At 42.6% G+C, this 19,910-nt stretch overlaps 1 protein-coding gene across 1 annotated transcript in view; it reads right to left on the bottom strand.

The window, feature by feature from the left end:
* LOC145405295 (transcription factor RelB homolog) overlaps positions 1–17,862 on the bottom strand; it is a 103,900-nt gene extending 86,038 nt beyond the window's left edge. The window contains exons 1-2 of the mRNA XM_080276716.1: positions 17,726–17,862; positions 3,752–3,829 (exon numbers count right to left, since the gene is read on the bottom strand). Of these exons, the coding sequence (XP_080132842.1) occupies positions 3,752–3,818 (67 nt within the window). The 5' untranslated portion in view covers positions 3,819–3,829; positions 17,726–17,862. The remainder of the gene's footprint in view (positions 1–3,751; positions 3,830–17,725) is intronic.
* Positions 17,863–19,910: the final 2,048 nt, after the last annotated feature.

Raw genomic sequence — 19,910 nt, 5'->3', positions numbered from 1 at the left:
AAAAACGAGCACGTGCGGCATCGATTACGATGGACGTCTTCCCTGAACAAAGGTTAGGCAGTAACTGGGAACAGGGTTGCCAGATCTGAACTTGGCCACATTACCAAATTCCTCAATTTTCATTACCAAATTCTTAAAGGAAGCATTTATTCTTCACTAATTATATATACAAGTGGAAATACATGTAATCACTCTCCTCATAATAACAGAATGTTGATTATTTTCACACTATGTTGGCTAGCAGATTAATCAGAGAGAGCAGACAATCTACCATCTCCATCCTGTGCATCATCATACATGTGAAAAACCGTTTGGTAATGCATTATTCTGATTCATTACCCAACGAATTTTTCATTACAAATTGGCCCACATTTGGTAATGAAAAATACCAAATGGCAACCCTGAGGGGGTTGGGGGGAGGAAGGAAGGGGTGAAGGGTCTGTGATGTAACAGCTGTTCGGTGCCGCGCGGTAATTTCAAATTATGGGTGGGAAAAAATTAGGATTTTTTGAAGATTTTTTTCTTTTTTTTGGCCATTTTTGGGTTCCGAAGGGCCAGGCCCACAATGTCTGGTAAGTGGGGTGTCCGGAAAGTGGGCGTCCAGAAAGTACAAGGATTACTGTATATATATATATATATATACAGTATATATATATTTTTGAATTGCTGAACAGAGGATGGGAGTAATGCGAGCATAAGTGGCTGGGGAATGGCTGGGAGAAGGAGGGAGGTGAGAAGACAGGAAGAAATCGGTAGGATAGAAGTTGTGGAAGCAATGAAGAAAGTTAAATTGGGGAAAGCCCCAGGAATTGATGGAGTGTGTAGTGAAATGCTGAAGCATGGGGGACAGATAGTAGTAGAATGGACGTGGAATATGTGGAGATTGGCCTGGGAGGAAGGTAGAGTCCCGGAGGATTGGAAGTCAGGTATAATTATTCCCTTGTACAAAGGAAAAAGGGAAAATGAAGTGTGCATTTATCAAAGGGGCATTTGTCTTCTTAGTATAATAGGAAAAGTGTATGGTAAGATCATTATTGACAGAGTTAGAGAAAGAACTGTGGAATTAGTTGGAGAAGAACAGGGAGGCTTTAGGATGGGAAGAGATTGTGTACACCAGATACTCATTTTTAGATCTTCAGTGGAAAAGTTTCTAGAGAAGGGAAAGAAGTTGTATGCAGCTTTCATGGATTTGGAGAAAGCATATGACAGGGTCGATAGACAAAGATTGTGGAAAGTATTAAGAATATATGGAGTAGATGGAAGTTGTTGAATGCTGTGAAGAGTATGTATGATGGTGCTAAAGCTGCAGTGCGTGTGGATGGTGAATTGAGTGAATTTTTCTCCTTGAAGGTTGGGTTGAAACTGGGATGTGTCATGACTCCATGGTTGTTCAATCTGTAATGGATGGGGTAATAAAAGAGGTACAAGGTAGGGTAGTGGCTGTTGGAATGGCCCTGATGAGAGAGGGTAGTGTTTGGAAACTCCCTGTACTGTTGTTTGCAGATGATACTGTGTTGTTGAGTGAAGACGAAGGGGAGCTGCAAGGCTTGGTGGATGAGTTTGGGAGTGTGTGTAAGAAAGGGAATCTAAAGGTGAATGTAGGGAAGAGTAAAGTGATGGTCTTTGAGAGAGGTGAAGTCAGTGAATGTACAGCGAGGTTGGATGGTGAGGAATTGGAAAATGTGAGTACGTTTAAGTACTTGGGTAATGTGATGAGTAAGGATGGAGGTTTGGAGGGTGAAGTACTTGAAAGGGTACAGCAGGGAAGAAGGGTTGCTGGTTCCTTGAAAGCAGTGATAAGAAACAGGGAAGTGGGCATGGAAGTGAAAAAGTTACTACATGACAGTATTGTGATACCAACTCTAACATATGGAAGTGAAGCTTGGACACTGTTGCAAGGACACAAGTCAAGAGTGAGAGCAGTGGAAATGAGTTAATTAAGAGGAGCCTGTGGAGTCATGTGAAGAGACAGGCTGACAAATGAGGATATAAAGGAGCGTTGTGGTGTGGATGTGGATGTGATAGGAAAGGGATTAATCCCCGAGCTAGACCTCATCAGATCATATAGCCCTGCTAGGGTTACAGGAGAGCACTACCCCTCCCAGCACGGCAGCCACCGGGCGGGGCGCGAACTTGCAACCTCACGATTACGAGCCCGACACCCTACCACCGAGCTACCGCGCTCCCGGATGTGATAGGAAGCGTTAGGAGGAATACAATGAGGTGGTTTGGCCATGTGGAGAGGATGGAGGGTGAAAGACTGACGAAAAGAGTGTATGTGAGCAGGGAGGGGGAGGCTGAGGATGAGATGGAGGGATAGGGTGGAGAGGTATATGAGAGGAGGGGGGGGTGAGTTTGGAGCAGGGCAGTGAAATCGCGGGGGACAGGGCGACGTGGAGGCGATTTGTTTATGGCCACCCTGAACAGGATTGAGGTGTCTTGCAATAGACAGATAAATAGATAGATCTATATTTGGAATGCCATACCAGTCAGCACTCATCATTACTGCTGTAACCGCAGGCTTATCTGAAAGTGCATTTAGAAGACTATAAGTTGAAGCTGCCCTTCTGCACTCCACCATCCTATTTGCAAAGGGGAGGGAAGGAGACGAGAGACATTGTTGCCTGGTTATACTGGTGCCACCAAGGAAAGACATCCCTTGCCAGTACCTTTCCTTATAATTACTGAAACTGTGCAACATGACAAAGCTGTTGTTATTGTTAGGGTGCATCCACACATGTGCTGGAATAAGTGTTGGCAACATGTAAACAACACAATAACGAACAAGCTGCAAATATGCTTGGAACAGCAGCGTCCAGATCATGTTGTTACCATCATGAAGTCTTAGCTGCCACTTATGGACACATTTATCACATCACCTTTGCTGCCAGTAAACTCAGAGCAGCATTAAAACATGTTGCCAGCTGTGTTGTCAACATGTTCGAGGATACGTGTAGATACGCCCTTACTGTTGCTGAAACCCCAAAGCTCAATGAGACATGAATGCAGTATATGGCAGGAAACCAGCCACTGAACCAGGCACTTCCACAGATCTTTTGCTGAGGTTAGGCTGAAGGACTACCTGTACAGTGATAGTGTGGCACATGGAGTGAATAACTGCATTGTATTATGGGGCTCTGCTGGAGTGTGGGCAAAGCAGATTGTGAGTTGAATTTTGTACTGGTACTGGAGCATGGTAGGGTGATGGTCACAGAGCAGTCCAGCTATGTCCATTAATGTCCCTCTGGGCAGAGTATTTTCTGAGGGGTGAAATGCTGGTGGTGGTTCATGAAGGATGCTGTTTGGCTGACGACTTCGGATGGGTGGGAAGGCTATTTGTCTGTAAGTACTGTACTGTGATAGGCAGTGTCAGGTAGAGAGGGATGAATGTTACTGGGACACTCTGTAGTACTGGGTGACTGTTTTCCTGTAGTGAGAGATGATGCAACATTAATTTACATGGGTGAGATGGACCTTGAACTGAAGCAAAGATATGAACTGTGTACCTCGCACATTCACATAACCCTTGACTGGGAGTATTTGTTTCTTCACGCAAATGATCTGTACAGTACTTGTTGTTTGTGCATCCTGTTACTGCTCTTAAGACATTGTTTTATATTTTTTGAAGCTTTGACTTGGAGAGGAGACAAGTGTGTAATACATCATGAGGATAACTGCAAATGCAGAACATATACAATAAAGATGAAAGGCACATCCTACCAAGGTAAACTGAGAGTCAGGTGACACCTACTGACATCGCTGATGTTGAGGGATAGTTGGTTGTTGTTGCGCTGGGCTACAAACATTGGGTCAGCCATCCCTCCAATGCCTGAAAACAAATAGTTCATTGTGAAAACTTAACAAAATGAATTTTCACACTAGCACAAAACAAAGTCAGGAGTTCTGAAATCTATCTACCTATCTCTTTACAGGCAGATACCATTATCCCGTAAGGGGTGGCTGTCTACAAGTTTGTTGTTTTACACGGAAGGGCACTAATTATCCGCTAACCCACTTATTGTCATGTAAGGAACAAAACTGCTTACAATAATTACCAAAACAAACAAAACACCAACCTATCTCACTGTATAGTGCCAACTGATATTCAGTACAAAAAAAAAAACTATCTATCTATCTATTGCAAAATGCTTTAATCTTGTAAGGGATGACAACAAACAAACAGCTGCTATGTCACCCAGTCGCTTGCCATTTCACTGCCCTGCTCCCAGCTCACACCCCTCTCTCTCATATAATTCTCCACTCCATCTCATCCTTGGCCTCCCCCCCTCACTCCCGCCCCCCCTCCACCTCACTCAAATACTCTCCTTGTTAATTTCTTGCTCTCCATCCTCTTCACATGGCCAAAACACCTCAATGTGTTTCTCCTAATGCTTCCTATCACATCCACATCCACACCACAATCCTCCTTCACTTCCTCATTTATCACCCTGTCTCTCAATGTAACTCCCCATGCTCCTCACAACTAACTCATTTCCATTGCTCTCACTCCTGACTTGTGTCCTTCCAACATAGCCCATGCATCACTTCCATACGTTAAAGCTGGTATCACAATACTCTCATGCAGCGGGTTTTTTACTTCCATGTTCACTTCCCTGTTTACCACAGCCTTCAAGGAACCAACAACCTTTCTTCCTTGTCGTACCCTTTCAAGCACTTCACCCTTCAAACTTCCATCCTCACTCATCACACCACCCAAGTACTTATGTGCACTTACATTTTCCATTCCCTGATCATCCAACATCACTGTCCTTCCAGTGACTTCATTTCTCTCAAAGGCCATAACTTTACACTTCCCTACATTCACCTTTAGATTCTGTTTCTTACACACACTTCCAAACTCATTCACCAAGGCTTGCAGTTCTCCTTCATCTTCACTTAACAATACAGTATCATCTCCAAACAACAGTACAGGGAATTTCCAAACATTGCCCTCTCTCATTAATGATGCTCCAACATCCACTGCCCTACCTTGTATATCTTTTATAACCCCATCCATATACAGACTGAACAACCATGGAGACATAGAACATCCCTGTTCATTCCAACATTCAAATGGAAAAATTCACTCAATTCACTATCCACATGCACTGCAGCCTTAGCACCCTAAAAAATACTCTTCGAAGCATTCACCAACTTTCCATCTACTCCATATATTCTTATCATTTTCCACATTCCTTGTCTATCCACCCTGTCATATGCTTTCTCCAGATCCACAAAGGCTGCATACAACTTTTCCCTTCTCTAGAAGCTTTTCTACTGAAGACCTACAACTGATTATCTTAACCTGTTCCCTTCCTAAAAACCTCCCTGTTCTTCACCAACTAATTTCTGTTATTTCCCTACCACTTTCAATAAGTATCCTACCATACACTTTTCCTATTATACTAAGAAGACAAATGCCCCTATGATTACCACACACTTCTTTTTCCCCTTTTCCTTCATACAGGGGAATAACTATACCTGACATCCAATCCTCCGGGACTCTACCTTCCTCCCAGGCCAATCTGCACATCTACCACATCCACTCTACTACTATCTCTCCCCCATGCTTTGGCATTTCACCAGAGTCCATCAATTCATGGGGATTTCCCCATTTTGACCTTCTTCATTGCTTCCACTACTTCCATCCTACTAGATTTCTTCATCTCTTCTCATCTCCCTCCTTCTCCCAGCCACTTATCCTCAAATTACTTTCATTCTCTATATTTAACAATTCTTGAAAGTGTTCTCTCCATTTGCTCACTTTTTCTCCCTTCTCCAATAGCAGTCTACCATTTTTATCTTTCATTCTCCAGCTTACTTCTTTTTCACCCAGTCTTACTCTCTTTACCTCTTTCCAGAATATTCTCTTACATTCCCTCCACTTTACAGTACACTCAAATTACTTCCAAATTCCTCATCCACTCTCTTCTTTCTCTTACTAATCTTTCACCTTTCTCTTCCTCTCTACATGTAGATCCCTCTTCCATCTCCCTACTTCCTCAATGTCCCTGCTTCCCATTCACTCACTATATGCTTCCTTCATTTGTGCCACAGCTTGTCTCACCGTTTCATTCCACCATGCTGTTCCCTGCACCCCCTTTTGTCTTCTCACCCCACACACCACCTCACATGCTTCACAGATTTCTTATGTGGATACCTTGCACACACTTTCCACCTCCCCAGTCTGCTCCAGATCATATTTATCCAATTGCCCCTCCACGTCTCTCTTATATTCTGCCATTTATCCATCCTGTTGCAACCTTTCTACCCTCCTTGTATGGACTTCTCTCTGTCCTTCTCTCTTTCTATTCCTCCACTGCATTTGAACCTTGACTTTTGCCTCCACCCCATTCTGTCAACCACACACACATAATCAATCACTGCCTTCCATTCATTCAGTTCACCACCCACTCCCACCCTTCTCATCACTCTCCATGTGTATCTGTAGATCATTTTGTGTCTAAAGACGGTACTGGCTATCACCAACCCCCTCCCCACACAAACATCCACTAGAGCACTGCCATTCTCATCCATCTCTGCAAGAACACCTCACTCACCAACTACTCCATCCACCTTCACATTCCCTATTCTTCCATTCATATCTACGATCAAAAGTACTCTCTCATCTTTTGAACTTTTTTCTATGCATGCTTCCACATTTGCCCAGAACTCTTCTTTCACTCTACTTGCATTTGTGCATACATACACACACACACACACACAATCGCCCACATTTGTAGTCCTACTTCTCATCTTACCCACACAATCCTTGAGCCAACTGATCCATACTCTCTTACATTCTCCTTCCATCTCTTGCACGCAACATACAAACTCCTTCTTTTGCCCTCTGATGCTCACATACTCCCATGCATATACCCCATCCATACTCCCATTCTCTCAGTCTCACCTCTCCATTTTGTCTCAGTTATTCCACGTATGTCCATTTTTGCACTGTCAAGCACCTAGAGAATTTCTCTCTCTCTCACCTCATCCTTAGCACCACTTACATTCCATGTCACAATCCGTCCCGTGTCCTATGTTCAGCCCTTAGTCGTCACCTGTTGGTCAGTCCTGGTCCAAGAATTCTTGGCTGTATTTTTATTTACCAGTACACGCAGTTGTTTTCCAGGGAAGAACACTAACCCTCCACCAACCCAAATGCTGTCACGTAGGGAACAAATGTTGGTTGGTTATAAGGTTACCACCCAGCACTGTAAATGATTTCCTGGTCCACAAGAAACCATCTGGCTTGACATTCTATGTGGAGCTACCCTAAACTGAGTAGCTACCGCTACACTAAGTTAGGTGGATGACGGGTGCCCCCATCTATATAAAAAAAGAGAGAGAGAGAGAGAGAGATTGGGTAAATATGGATTGGAACAGATGGGGGACGTGGAAGGTGTGTGCAAGATATTCACAAAAGAAATCTGTGCAGCATGTGAGGTGGTGTGTGGGGTGAAGAGAAAACAAAAGGGGGTGCCGGGAACAGCATGGTAGAATAAAGAGGTGAGAGAGGCTGTGGCATAGCCTCTCTCACCTGCGTTGTATTTTGTTTAATTTCTGTCTTTACTTGTGGGAAAGTTTTTTGGATAGAGGGTTCAGAAAGTACTGTATGTGGTACCTATACGGTTTTCTACCCAACGAACCAACTCTTAACAATGAACAAGCTTGCAACATCTTACAGTATCTTATCTTGGCAAGTCCATTCTGTTAAATGTTACTCATAAAAACATGTTAAAATTAAATAATGAATTAAATCTTGGACATTTATTCATGAACTGACAATTTAGAATGTAGTGTTGTAAAGTAGTAGTATCATGACTCCCTTGTTCATAGTTATGCAAATGACTGCAGCCTACCAATTTGTTCCTCCTCTGACTGCTATCACTCCATCCCTCACTCACCACTCTGCTGTTTTGCAGATGCAGCAAACTTTCAATTATCCGTCATCTCAATATTCCGCCCAAAGCAATATCCAGTGCTGCTCGCTCGGCTCTAATAAAGCAATACCCAGCGCCAAAACAGGACGTAACCGGCGGTTCTAGCATTGAGGCATATCAACTGGCTTGTAAACAGCAGCCAACTAGCGCTATACAGTATTACTGTACTGTATAATTACTTTATTGTATTTTATGCTAAATTTTCAACCCTTACTCATGGGAAAGTTAGGACAGAGGTTCGAGATGGATAGTGATGCAATATCCAGCTTGATGCTGGATACTGTATTGAGCTGATGGGAGATACTATGCAAGAGTATCCAGCATTTTGCTTTAAGCGGCATAGGGCCTGGATGAATTACACTAGATAATTGAGAGTTTACTGAGATACAATAAAGATAGATTTTGGGATGATTTAATACGTGTAGTAGGTGGTACGTGGGACGACAAGATAGTGGTTTTGGGAGGGGACTTAAATGGTCATGTAGGTGAAGCAGCAAAAGGTTATGAAGGAGTACATGGAGGATATGCGTATGGTATAAGGAATGCAGAAGGGGAAAGGATACTCAAGTTTGGGGAGGCAACGGACATGATTATGTGCAACACACAATTTAGAAAGAGAGACAGTAGGTTAATTACGTATGAGTCTGGGGGAAATAGCAGTCAGATAGATTATTTTCTGGTTAGGAGGGCTGATAGGAGGTTAGTGAGGGATGTTAAAGTTATAGGAAGTGAGGAGTGTGTGCAGCAGCACAAACTATTGATTTGTGATATGATGCTTAAAGAACAAGTGATGAAAAAGAGTACTTATGTACCCAGGAGTGAAAATATGGAAGCTGGAAAACAAAGTAGCAAGGGATGCCTTCTACAGCAAGATGAGGAGAGTGGTGGCTGAACAGGGAGCCACAGACAGAGGCGTTAATGAACAGTACAGAGCCTTCAAGAACAATCTCTTGAGAGTTACTGATGTAACATGCGGTTGGACAAGAGGCCCACCAAGACAAAGTAACTTGGTGGTGGGATGAGGGTGTAGAAGCTGCAGTTAAGGAGAAAAGAAGGCTTTTCCGGGAATGGAAGAAGGGTGGTAGCAAGGAGGAATACTTGGCTGCCAAGCACAGGGCTAAAAGAGAGGTATACAGGGCGAAGTCTGAGTCACAGAGTCTTTTACTTGATAACCTAAATCATGGGGAAAGGAAAAATATGATATGTCAGGTGGCAAATCAGATCAAGAGAGATAATTGGGATATTATAGGTGAGCAGTGTGTGAAGAATGATGAAGAAAGGATAATGGTGAACAGTGAGGATATTAAAGATGCATGGAGAGAGCATTATAGGGGGTTCTTGAATGAGGAGTTTGACTGGGACAGGGAATGTTTGGAGCCAGCAGATCCAGTGTTTGGCCCTTGGCCTTTGATGCTGCTACTGTGAGTGAGGCAATAGGCAGGACGAAGGTGGGGATGGCAGCAGGTGTGTCTGGGTTGACTGTCGAAATGCTGAAGGCCTCAGGAGATATAGGGGTGAGGTTAGTCACTGACCTGATAAATATGATTATTTATGAGTGTGTTGTCCCAGATGACTGGCAGAAAAGCGTAATTGTAAATGTGCATAAAGGGAAGGGTGATGCCCTGGAATGAGGAAATTAAAGAGGTATAAAGCTTTTAGATCAGATAATGAAGGTAATGGAGAGAGTTTTAGAAGGTATGATTATTTGAGAAAGAGTGAATATTGATGAGATGCAGTTTGGGTTTATGCCAGGTAGGGGGACCACTTATGCCATATTCATTGTTCGACAGTTTCAGGAAAAATATATTGGTAAGAAAAGGGATCTGTATTTTGTTTTTGTTGATTTGGAGAAGGCCTCTGACAGAGTCCCTACAGAGGTGGTGAAGTGGGCAATGAGAAAGCTTGGCCTGGAGGAGTGGCTGGTTATGGCTATGTAGAGTGAATGGAGATTTGAGTGATGAGTTTTCCATGAACGTTGGTGTGCATCAGGGGTCAGTTATGAGTCCCATGTTGTTTATCATGGTACTTGAAGCCTTCTGACATGACTTCAGAAACGGACTCCCGTGGGAGATGTTGTATGCTGATGACTCGGTGTTGATTGCAGAGAACGAACGGGAGGCGGAGGAAAGATATAGGAAGTGGAGAGATGGTATGGGGCACAAGGGCTTAAGGGTAAATGCAGATAAAACAGAAGTGATGATATCTAGGATTGGTGGTGGTCTTGTCAAAGACAAGGGAGAGTGGCCATATGCAGTTTGCCACAAGGGCGTGGGAAGTAATCCTACCATGTGCAGTGATAAATGGGTGCACAAGAGATGTAGTGGTATCAGAGGTAGACTGCAAGATAATGCTGATTTTATGTGACGGCGTGTCGGGAAGAGCAGGTGGAGATTGTCAGGAGTGAAAGGATTGAACTTGCTGGTGAATCTCTTGAGTGTGTGGAAGAGTTTTATTATTTGGGAGACATGTTGTGTGATGGAGGTGGCGCTGGAGCTAGCTCTGTGGCTAGGGTGAGAAGTGGTTGGAAGAAGTTCAGGGAGCTGTTGCCTCTCCTGACATTGAGAGGACTCTCTCTGCATGCTAAGGGGTCTTTGTATGCAGCATGTGTCAGGAGTGTAATGCTGTATGGTAGTGAGACCTAGGCAATAAAGGAGGAGGATATTCGCAGGCTCAGACGTACAGAAATGACAATGAGTATGTGGATGTGTTGTGCGTCCCTGCGTGCAAGGTCTGGAGGGGCTGGGTTTACGATGGAAGAGTTGAGGGGTAGGATGGGACTGGAGTGTACTGGTGTTGTGATGAGGAGAGGTAGATTGAGATGGTTTGGGCATGTGGAGAGGATGGGGAATGATAACTGGGTGAGGAAGGTGAAAAGTGTTAATACTGGGGGTGGGGTTATGAGGGGTAGACTGAGAAAGACATGGGACGAGGTCATTAAGTGTGACCCCAGGGTTAAGGGACTGAAGAGGGAGGCTGCAATGGATCGTGCAGCATGGAGAGCCGCCATTAGGTGATCAAGGCCGACGCATGCAAGCATGTTGGAGCCTTTAAAAACGAAACGAAATGAACTGCATAGAAAACTAAATTAAAGAAATAAATCTTGAGCATTTACTGGTGAACTGATGATTCGGAACGAAGTGTTGTACAGTAGAACTATCACTACTCCCTTGCTCATAGTTATGTAAAGGGCCGTGGCCCGCCAATTTACTCATACTCCTTGCCTATCCACCATACTCCATCCCTCACTTGCCACTCAGTTGGTTTGCAGTTCATACAGTAAATACTGTACACACAAATTGCAAACACAGTAACTTATCCAACAGTGTAAGCCTTCACTTCTATCAGCTATGGTGCATTTTACCTTCTCTGCCTGTGCATATGCATTCCAAAATCATATGCATTTGAGGAATAATTTGGTGGGCTGCAGCTGTACAAAACTGAGCAACGGAGTTGTAATAATTCTACTGTACAACACTTCTTTCCTAATCATCAGAGCATCAATAAATGCTCAAGATTTATTTCTTTAGTATATTTTTCCATGTTTTATGAATAAAATGACAATGTTTAACAAAATGAACTCACTGTGTGAATTGTGCACTCCTGCAAGACACGGCAATCGTGTGTTAGCTATGTTTATGGGGTGTGTTTAAAGGGAGGTTATGCTTCAAATGAAATTCTTTGTGTGGCCCTGCATACATCTGGTATGGTACTGTATATACCACAGTGATATAGCCTATGTAAAAGAGTACATATCACATGTCTGGGAAAATAAGTACAGCAACTGGGAAGGCAAATTCCCCAAGTTTCCCAGTTAGGAAAACTGTGATTGTACAGTACAGTATTACAATGCTAAACTACTGTATATCATTACTGTATTGTATTTTATGCTTAACTTTCATCTTTTACATATGGGAAAGTTCTTAGGATAGAGTCAAGATGGATAGTAACACAATATCCCGCTCGACACTGAACGTTGAGCCAAAGAGGGGAGGTAAAGATACTACGCAATATCCAGTGTTTTGCTTTAACCGGCATAAAGCTTGGCTGAATTACAACAGATAACTGAGAGTTTACTATATTATGTACCATATTCTGTTACTGTACGGTACTATACATACTGTGTAAATACTGCATTGTACTTTATGCTTCATTTTAATCTTTTATTCATGGGTAATAACATAGGAAAGTTTTTAAGACAGAGGGTCAAGACAGATAGCTCTGGGTGATGACATATGATGCACCTCTCTGGCAAATGAACAGCTGCTTGGAGGTACCGACACAATATCTGGTGTGGGGAGAGGTTGGCTGGATTATGCCAGATAACTCAGAGATTACCTATGGTACTGTATACCGTACTGTATTCATACATATCCTAACAGTGATTATCTTTTTACAGATTATACAGCACAGTACAATGTGTAGCCCAGTGGGTGGGGAGAGGTCCCCTGGGAACCCCCCGACTCAAATGGGGATATGGGAGAGACAATACTGTACAACCCCAATAGCTCTTACATGTTGCATATGCAAGAATAATGAATTACATATTCTGATAGGCTACTACAGATTGGAGGCATACTTGGTGACTATTATTTCTACAGATGTAGAAAGTAGTGGTAATGTGATACAATACTGTATAAAATGGTACTGGTACTTCCAGCTCAACTATATCGTGCATTTCCTATTGCCATTCATATGATGTGTACACAGCTATTGGTCAGGCTCAGAATGAAGTCTTTGTAACATGTGTAGAATGAGAGTTATACAGTATGTGATACAGGCCCAAACAAAGCATTTTCTGCCGTTGCATGCATCTCTCCTTCCCACAATGCACAACATGTGACTGCTCAGAGGCCCACTGCACACCTCCTCCCTTAAACCAAGCCTGCCTACCATCATTGTTTCGGGTAATGATTGGTCATATATCAAACACAGGGATCATAGCAACTGAACTGTATAAGCGAAGTCTTGTGGTGCACGAAGACAGAAAGACACCATTTTTGAACGAAATTACCCTCATCAGTGCCTATTTATCCAAACATGACCTAAATTTTCACAACTTAACCTAATTTATCTTAAGCTAACCTATACCTAACCTAACATATTTTCCTTGTTTATTGAATACTGAAGCATCCTCTTCATACACAGAAATGCACTTCTATGTACCTTTACAAAATCACTGAATCAATTCCAAGGTACGGTAGCGTACGGTAAAAAAAAAAAAAAAAATAGCTTTTTAAGAGAGGTCATATGTACGACAGCAGCATGTGGAGTTACATGGACAGACAGACTAATAAATAAAGCAGGAGGGAGCATTGTGGTGTGGATGTGATACAAAGTATTATGAGAAATACATCAAGGTGGTTTGGCCATGTGGAAAGGATGAAGAGCGAGACTTTTTTTCTTTTTTAACAAGTCAGACTCTGGGTATAAGCTTCACAGCATGGTCTCAAGACTAACAAAAAGAGTGTATGTGAGTGAGGTGGAGGGGTGGGGGGGAAGAGGGAGGGTGAGACTGAGGATGACATGGAGGGATGGAGTGGAGAGGTACAATATAAAAGAGATGGGGGTGAGACTTGGGGGAAGGAAGCATAATCACAGAGGACGGCAAAATGGAGGCGATTTGTTTATGGCCACCCCTTACTGGATTAAGGCATCTGACAATAGATAAACAGACAGTACACTGTACTGTCCAGTCAAACCTTTGGTACAATATTTGCCGTAGCTTTTGCCCAGTAAACTTGGGACTTTATTCCTGCATAGAAGGTGACCATGTAAGCATACAGTTATTCTGAGCAATATCATGCACAGCTCCCATTAGCTGATGTTGAAGTTTATGACATGAATTAACTTTCATAACTTTATAACAACCAAAATCAATGGGTCTCAATGATGCAATACTAAGGTCAGGATCAATAAATACTGCTTTCATGGTACATTTGGTCCTGTTTGGTTCAGTTTGCACCTATGGTGCAATTATTGAAGTGGTTCTACAATTAATACCTGGTACTTTAAAACTATGCTTTGGTAATCTTCACGGATACATAGGACCTGCTCTTAAATATTATCTGCCATTGAATTGGAGAAAGCATATGATAGGGTGGATAGACAAGGATTGTGGAAAGTGTTAAGAATATATGGAGTAGATGGGAAGTTGTTGAATGCTGTGAAGAGTATGTACGATGGTGCGAAGGCTGCAGTGCGTGTGGATGGTGAACTAAGTGAATTTTTCTCTTTGAAAGTTGGGTTGAAACAGGGATGTGTCATGTCTCCATGGTTGTTCAATCTGTACATGGATGGGGTAATAAAAGAGGTACAAGGTAGGGTAGTGGATGTTGGAGTGGCCCTGGTGAGAGAGGATAGTGTTTGGAAACTCCCTGTACTGTTGTTTGCAGATGATACTGTGTTGTTGAGTGAAGATGAAGGGGAGCTGCAAGGCTTGGTGGATGAGTTTGAGAGAGTGTGTAAGAAACGGAACCTAAAGGTGAATGTAGGGAAGAGTAAAGTGATGGTCTTTGAGAGAGGTGAAGTTAGTGAATGTACAGCGAGGTTGGATGGTGAGGAATTGGAAAATGTGAGTACGTTTAAGTATTTGGGTAGTGTGATGAGTAAGGATGGAGGTTTGGAGGGTGAAGTGCTTGAAAGGGTACAGCAGGGAAGAAAGGTTGCTGGTTCCTTGAAAGCAGTGATAAGAAACAGGGAAGTGAGCATGGAAGTGAAAAAGTTACTACATGACAGTATTGTGATACCAACTCTAACGTACGGTAGTGAAGCTTGGACATTGTTGGAAGGACACAAGTCAAGAGTGAGAGCAGTGGAAATGAGTTATTTAAGAGGAGCCTGTGGAGTCACGTGGAGAGACAGGCTGACGAATGAGGATATAAAGGAGCGTTGTGGTGTGGATGTGGATGTGATAGGAAGCATTATGAGGAACACACTGAGGTGGTTTGGCCATGTGGAGAGGATGGAGGGTGTAAGACTGACGAAGAGAGTGTATGTGAGTGAGGTGGAGGGGGGAAGAGGGAGGGGGAGGCCGAGGATGAGATGGAGGGATGGGGTGGAGAGGTATATGAGAGAGGGGGGTGTGAGTTGGGAGCAGGGCAGTGAAATGGCGGGGGACAGGGCGACTTGGAGGCGATTTGTTTGTGGCCACCCCAAACGGGATTGAGGCGTCTGGCAATAGATAGATAGATAGATAGAATTGACTTACTTTGTAAAGATGTACAGAAGTGCCACGCCTTATCAAGTATGAAGAGAGTCCATCCGTGACCAAGATAAATATACTGGTAGCTAATTATATAAAGGATTGGATAGGTCAGGACAAATTAGCACTGATAAGGGTAATTTCGTGCCAAAAATGGCCTTCTAAGAGGGTGTCTGTCTTCAGTGCACCACAAAATGGCAGCCATATGTCTTTGGTGCTGCTGGTGATTGCAAACAAAGACTCCTTTTTAAACACTTTTCACCATTCAGTAAAAAGTCAAAATCAAAACCTGAACACTCAGAAAAAAAAAGAATCACAGGAAGGATCTGGGAAAAAAAAATGCAAAAAATGGTGGCCTTGTCTACTTGAAGATTACTTTTTTTTTTTTTTTTTTTTTTTTTTTTTTTTTTTTTTTTAAACTAACAGGAATACTGTACTGAGCTCTTCTATATTTTCACTATCATTCCATGAGCTCTTCAAAAACCATTTTTTCAATACATCCATTACAAACTGCTGTCTAAATAACTGCATTTTTTGAGAGTTACCAATTTATCCCAAAATTTTCATAAGCAAAGTCAACAAACTCTTCAATGACAAATGGGGTAACATCATACTGTTTAAGCTGAGACTAATAATGACAAATGGGTAAATATGAATGACAGCAGCACAAGGAATCAAGTTTTTTTTTTTTTAACCAGCATTCTTAACCTAGGTAAGTAATTTTAGTACTAGATACATCACAGGTAATTAATATCAAATTTCTTGGCAAAAGAGATGACCAGAACATGCAATATTTTGTGATATTAAATAAAGCTGCCTGAAGAACACCCACGACAGCATATTTACTGCTAACTGAACATGCCAATGCACCAAACATACTCAGATGTACACAATTACCATACATTTCAGCAGATACATAGTTTAAAAAAGCATGTCACCTAACTGAGGAAGGCTTCGTCCCCTAAGATCCCCAATTATGGTAGCAGTGGAGGCCTAACTGGGGGGCTTGGCCCTCCAGATCCCCCAATGATTATAACGTACCTAACAGTGTGCAAACTAAAGGCCGGTTCACACGAGCAAAATCGGGGCCGTTTTTTGCTGGAATTTGCTCCCTGGTAGAAATTCCAGCCGCTTTTTTTGCCGGTACGGAGAGACTGACATGTCAGTCTTTTTTTGCCGGAATTGGGAAAAAGAGGCCAGGCCGATTTAAATGGATGCACCAAACAAGGCAAACCTCTGGGAACGAAGACAAATTCAACATCTTGTGCGTTTACACTACTACTACTATTACTGCAACCACTACTACTCTCACTTTAATTTTCAATCCAGTTTGGGTGTATCTGGTATGACCATGAGTATAAAAGATTGATTATTTAAGTATGAGTTAACGGTATACACCAGGAATCTTATACGTGATTTTATGCTTAAGAAAATTTATGCATACAGCCCCTGAAGCCACCGGAAAGCTGACTGACAGTAAAGGCTTGTTCACATGAGCTAAATTACAGCTGTGAGGGCTCATCTTGAAGTAGTCAAAGTGCAATAGCAAGAGCTGCACACCCAGTATGAGTATGGTGGTCATCTTTGTAAACACTGTTGCCGCACTCCTGCCTCCGCAGTCCTTGTACGAGTAAACATGTTTCCAGGAGAAATGCCAAAATCAGCATTTTACCCCCCAAAAAAGGGCGAAAAAAACGGCCGCAATTTAGCTCGAGTGAACTGGCCTTAAAATGTGCATTTCATAAAACTTGTGCCAAAACAGTACTATGCATTACCGGTAAGCATTCATTATTCATGGTGCAATCATCACACAACCATGTGATGGTGAAGGTAGGTGCAATCATAAAGTAAATCTTTATACACTGTACATCACACAGTAGACATCCATAAAATATGATACATGATAGTAAAACAGCACTTGGCGATTAAATTGAATCACTTCATACTCTATAAAATACAAGATACATGCAGTGTTACATACAATAATGAAATCTATTCACAAACATTTTGCTAAAAATCAACATAAGCCCACTATGTACATTAATCTATAAAAAATAACAAAGGGTTGTCAACACCAACACAATAGGAAATTTGAAAATAGCATATTACTGTCGTACATAATTAATAACAACTGTCCTCTTTTCTTTCAGGAAAAATAATATCTGTGGGCAAATTTAATCCAAGTTTATTAGGCAATTAATGAGAACTAAGGTCCAGAACTTTCCAAAAAAAAATTCTGCAGTGATAACTAACTAAACATAATAGTATCTAAACCACTGTAGTTTTAATGATCACTATGCCCTAAAACCACCTAGACATGTGAAGCCATGAAGTAAAATTTTCCCACTTCATGATTGTTGGCGGAGGTAGGTTAAATGGATGCCAATGACAACCACCTATTTCCACTTGCCATGACACATAAGCTTGAATACGACATGGCAGCGAGTGCCTATTGTATAATGCACCCTATGGCGCCGTCATATATATATACTGCACTTGCAAGTACAGTAGTAGTTCCCCATCAACACGCCTCCCTCCCTCCAATCATCATTCCCACCATTCTCATTTCCCTGCTACTCACCTCCTGGGCTTATCCTTGTTGCCTCCCTGTCTCACCCGCCTTCTAATTCATCTTGAGCATCAGGATCCCAAACCACGAGGAATTAAAGATCGAGAAATTCATGCAAAACCCTCCCTTTTCCACACACTCTAATAATATTTTGGTCCAGATGACTAAAGTCTATTCTCAGAACCAGACCACAACAAGGCCGCGGATTGGTGGAGAGCTGTTGCGCGGCCAATGATTGGTCCAATGGCGAGTCACGTGGCTCCCTGCGTTCTAGCCGTCACTTCACATACACAGCTTGTCATAAACCAGAACACTACAATTGCCTCTTTTTCACGGTTTTCATACGGACACTTTAAATATTTGTCGTTTGTCCCTTACAATAGTCATTTTTTACTGAAGCAGAAAAACTAGGTCCGTGAATCAAGCAAAGACGCACTAAGTTGCACAACTCGTATTTTCAAGGTCATACGCTACACAACAATATCAACTTATTCACAACAGCACAAAGCAAACATGTCAGCCTCTGATAACACAATAATTCTTCAACCACTACTGCCGCATTGTATTTCCCTAAGAGTGGACTGTGGCCGGGCACAAGTGTGAAGCGAGCTGCAGTCGATAACCCACTGACAGCGAGTAAGCCAGAGACTGAAACATCCGGTCATTGGGACTCTCCACGGCCTTGTGTCCTCACACCCTCACTCTTGACTCCTCTTGGGGGGATTCCCCGCATAAAACCCAAGTTTCTTTTCCATTCCTGTTGGGGGAAAATGTAATGCACTTAATTTTAGCCAACACCTAAATATGCAAGCAGAAAGCGTATATTGTCATTATACAACTGAGCTTTATTCTCCTTTAACTCTATGGTTTATGTCATTGTACTAGCTCCTTCGCCCCATTTAATGTCACCTGCGAGACCTGGGGAGAAAGAGTCAAGTCAGGAAGCAAGGACCTTTGATAGTCTTCCCTTGTCGTCGACTTCCCTCCCTCCCTCCCTCCCTACCACTCTCTTTTGTCAGTCAGATTATTCCCTCTCCCGTCTCTCCACCATCCTCATTCCCCTCTTTAACTACCCACCACTCCCCTCCTCTACCACTTTAATCCTTTCCTCTGCGAACCTTCCCTATGGTCCCTATACCAACCTCCCTTACCCCTCCCTCCAGGACAGTCCATCCTTCATTTATCCAAGCCCCTTCCTTTGCTGTCATATTTTTCCTTGATTAGATTATCTCTTCCATCTTCAAGTTCTTCCCTCGCCACCGTTCCTCAGCGTCCCTAGCGCTTACTTAACCCCCTCAAGCATTCCAGCTGTTTTCCACCACATTAACAGCTTGAAGGAAGAAGACAGACAAACTACAATAGGGTATCCACCGCTTCTCTCTGGAGCTCGCTAAACATACAAACGTTTAACCTGGGATTCCCTCCGTCGTTCTCTCTCTCTCTCTCTCTCTCTGTTACAATATGCTGTGAGTGGGCAGCCAAGGAAACGTTTGTGGGACTTCCCTCTCGTCGATTTTTTTTTTTTTTTTTTTTTTTTTTTTACTGCCACCAGCACCAAGAGAGCGGTTGTGGACAACTTAAGGAAAACGCTTAAAAAAAAAAAAAAGTCTCATCTTCACCAAACTAAATCAATGTTCCTGATTATGTTAGGTCAAGATACACCTGGGGGGGGGGAGGTTGGGAACTACCATATTTTACTCGTTGTTCCATAAGCACTGGCTACTCATTTTCTGTCCAGCTGACATTTGATTAGAAACTCCCCATATTATGTGGACACCTGTATAATTAGAGTAATACTTAAAATGGACTACCAACAAAGGCCATCCATCATCCAATCCTACGTTGCCCCATGAGCGTAGGAGCCCGGGGCTAGGCGGCTGGTCCTGACATTAACTGGAAAGTAGACGAACATGCAAGATAAGACGAGTTCCTCGCATATTTCCCGATGTAATTCATCCACCAACATATCAGTTTCAAAAATTTTACCGTGTAGGGTCCCTCTTTACCTGGACTGAACAGTTTGTCAGATAGAAGTACAAGTCACTGGCCTGTAAAGACTGAGATTTTGAAAGGGGGGACTGTCTTAAATACACAACACAGAATTCTTGTGAAGGGCATGACCATTTCATCAAGATACCCCAATCAATAATGAACAAGTAAAGACGGATATCGTATGTCTAATAGTGTAGTGCATACA

Source organism: Coenobita brevimanus, chromosome 66 (genome assembly GCF_032717465.1).
Source record: "Coenobita brevimanus isolate Jiangsu-jjx chromosome 66, ASM3271746v2, whole genome shotgun sequence".
NCBI classification, from domain to species: Eukaryota; Metazoa; Arthropoda; class Malacostraca; order Decapoda; family Coenobitidae; genus Coenobita; species Coenobita brevimanus.
Note: the sequence above shows the minus strand (reverse complement) of the source record. Positions and strands in the feature narration are given on the sequence as shown.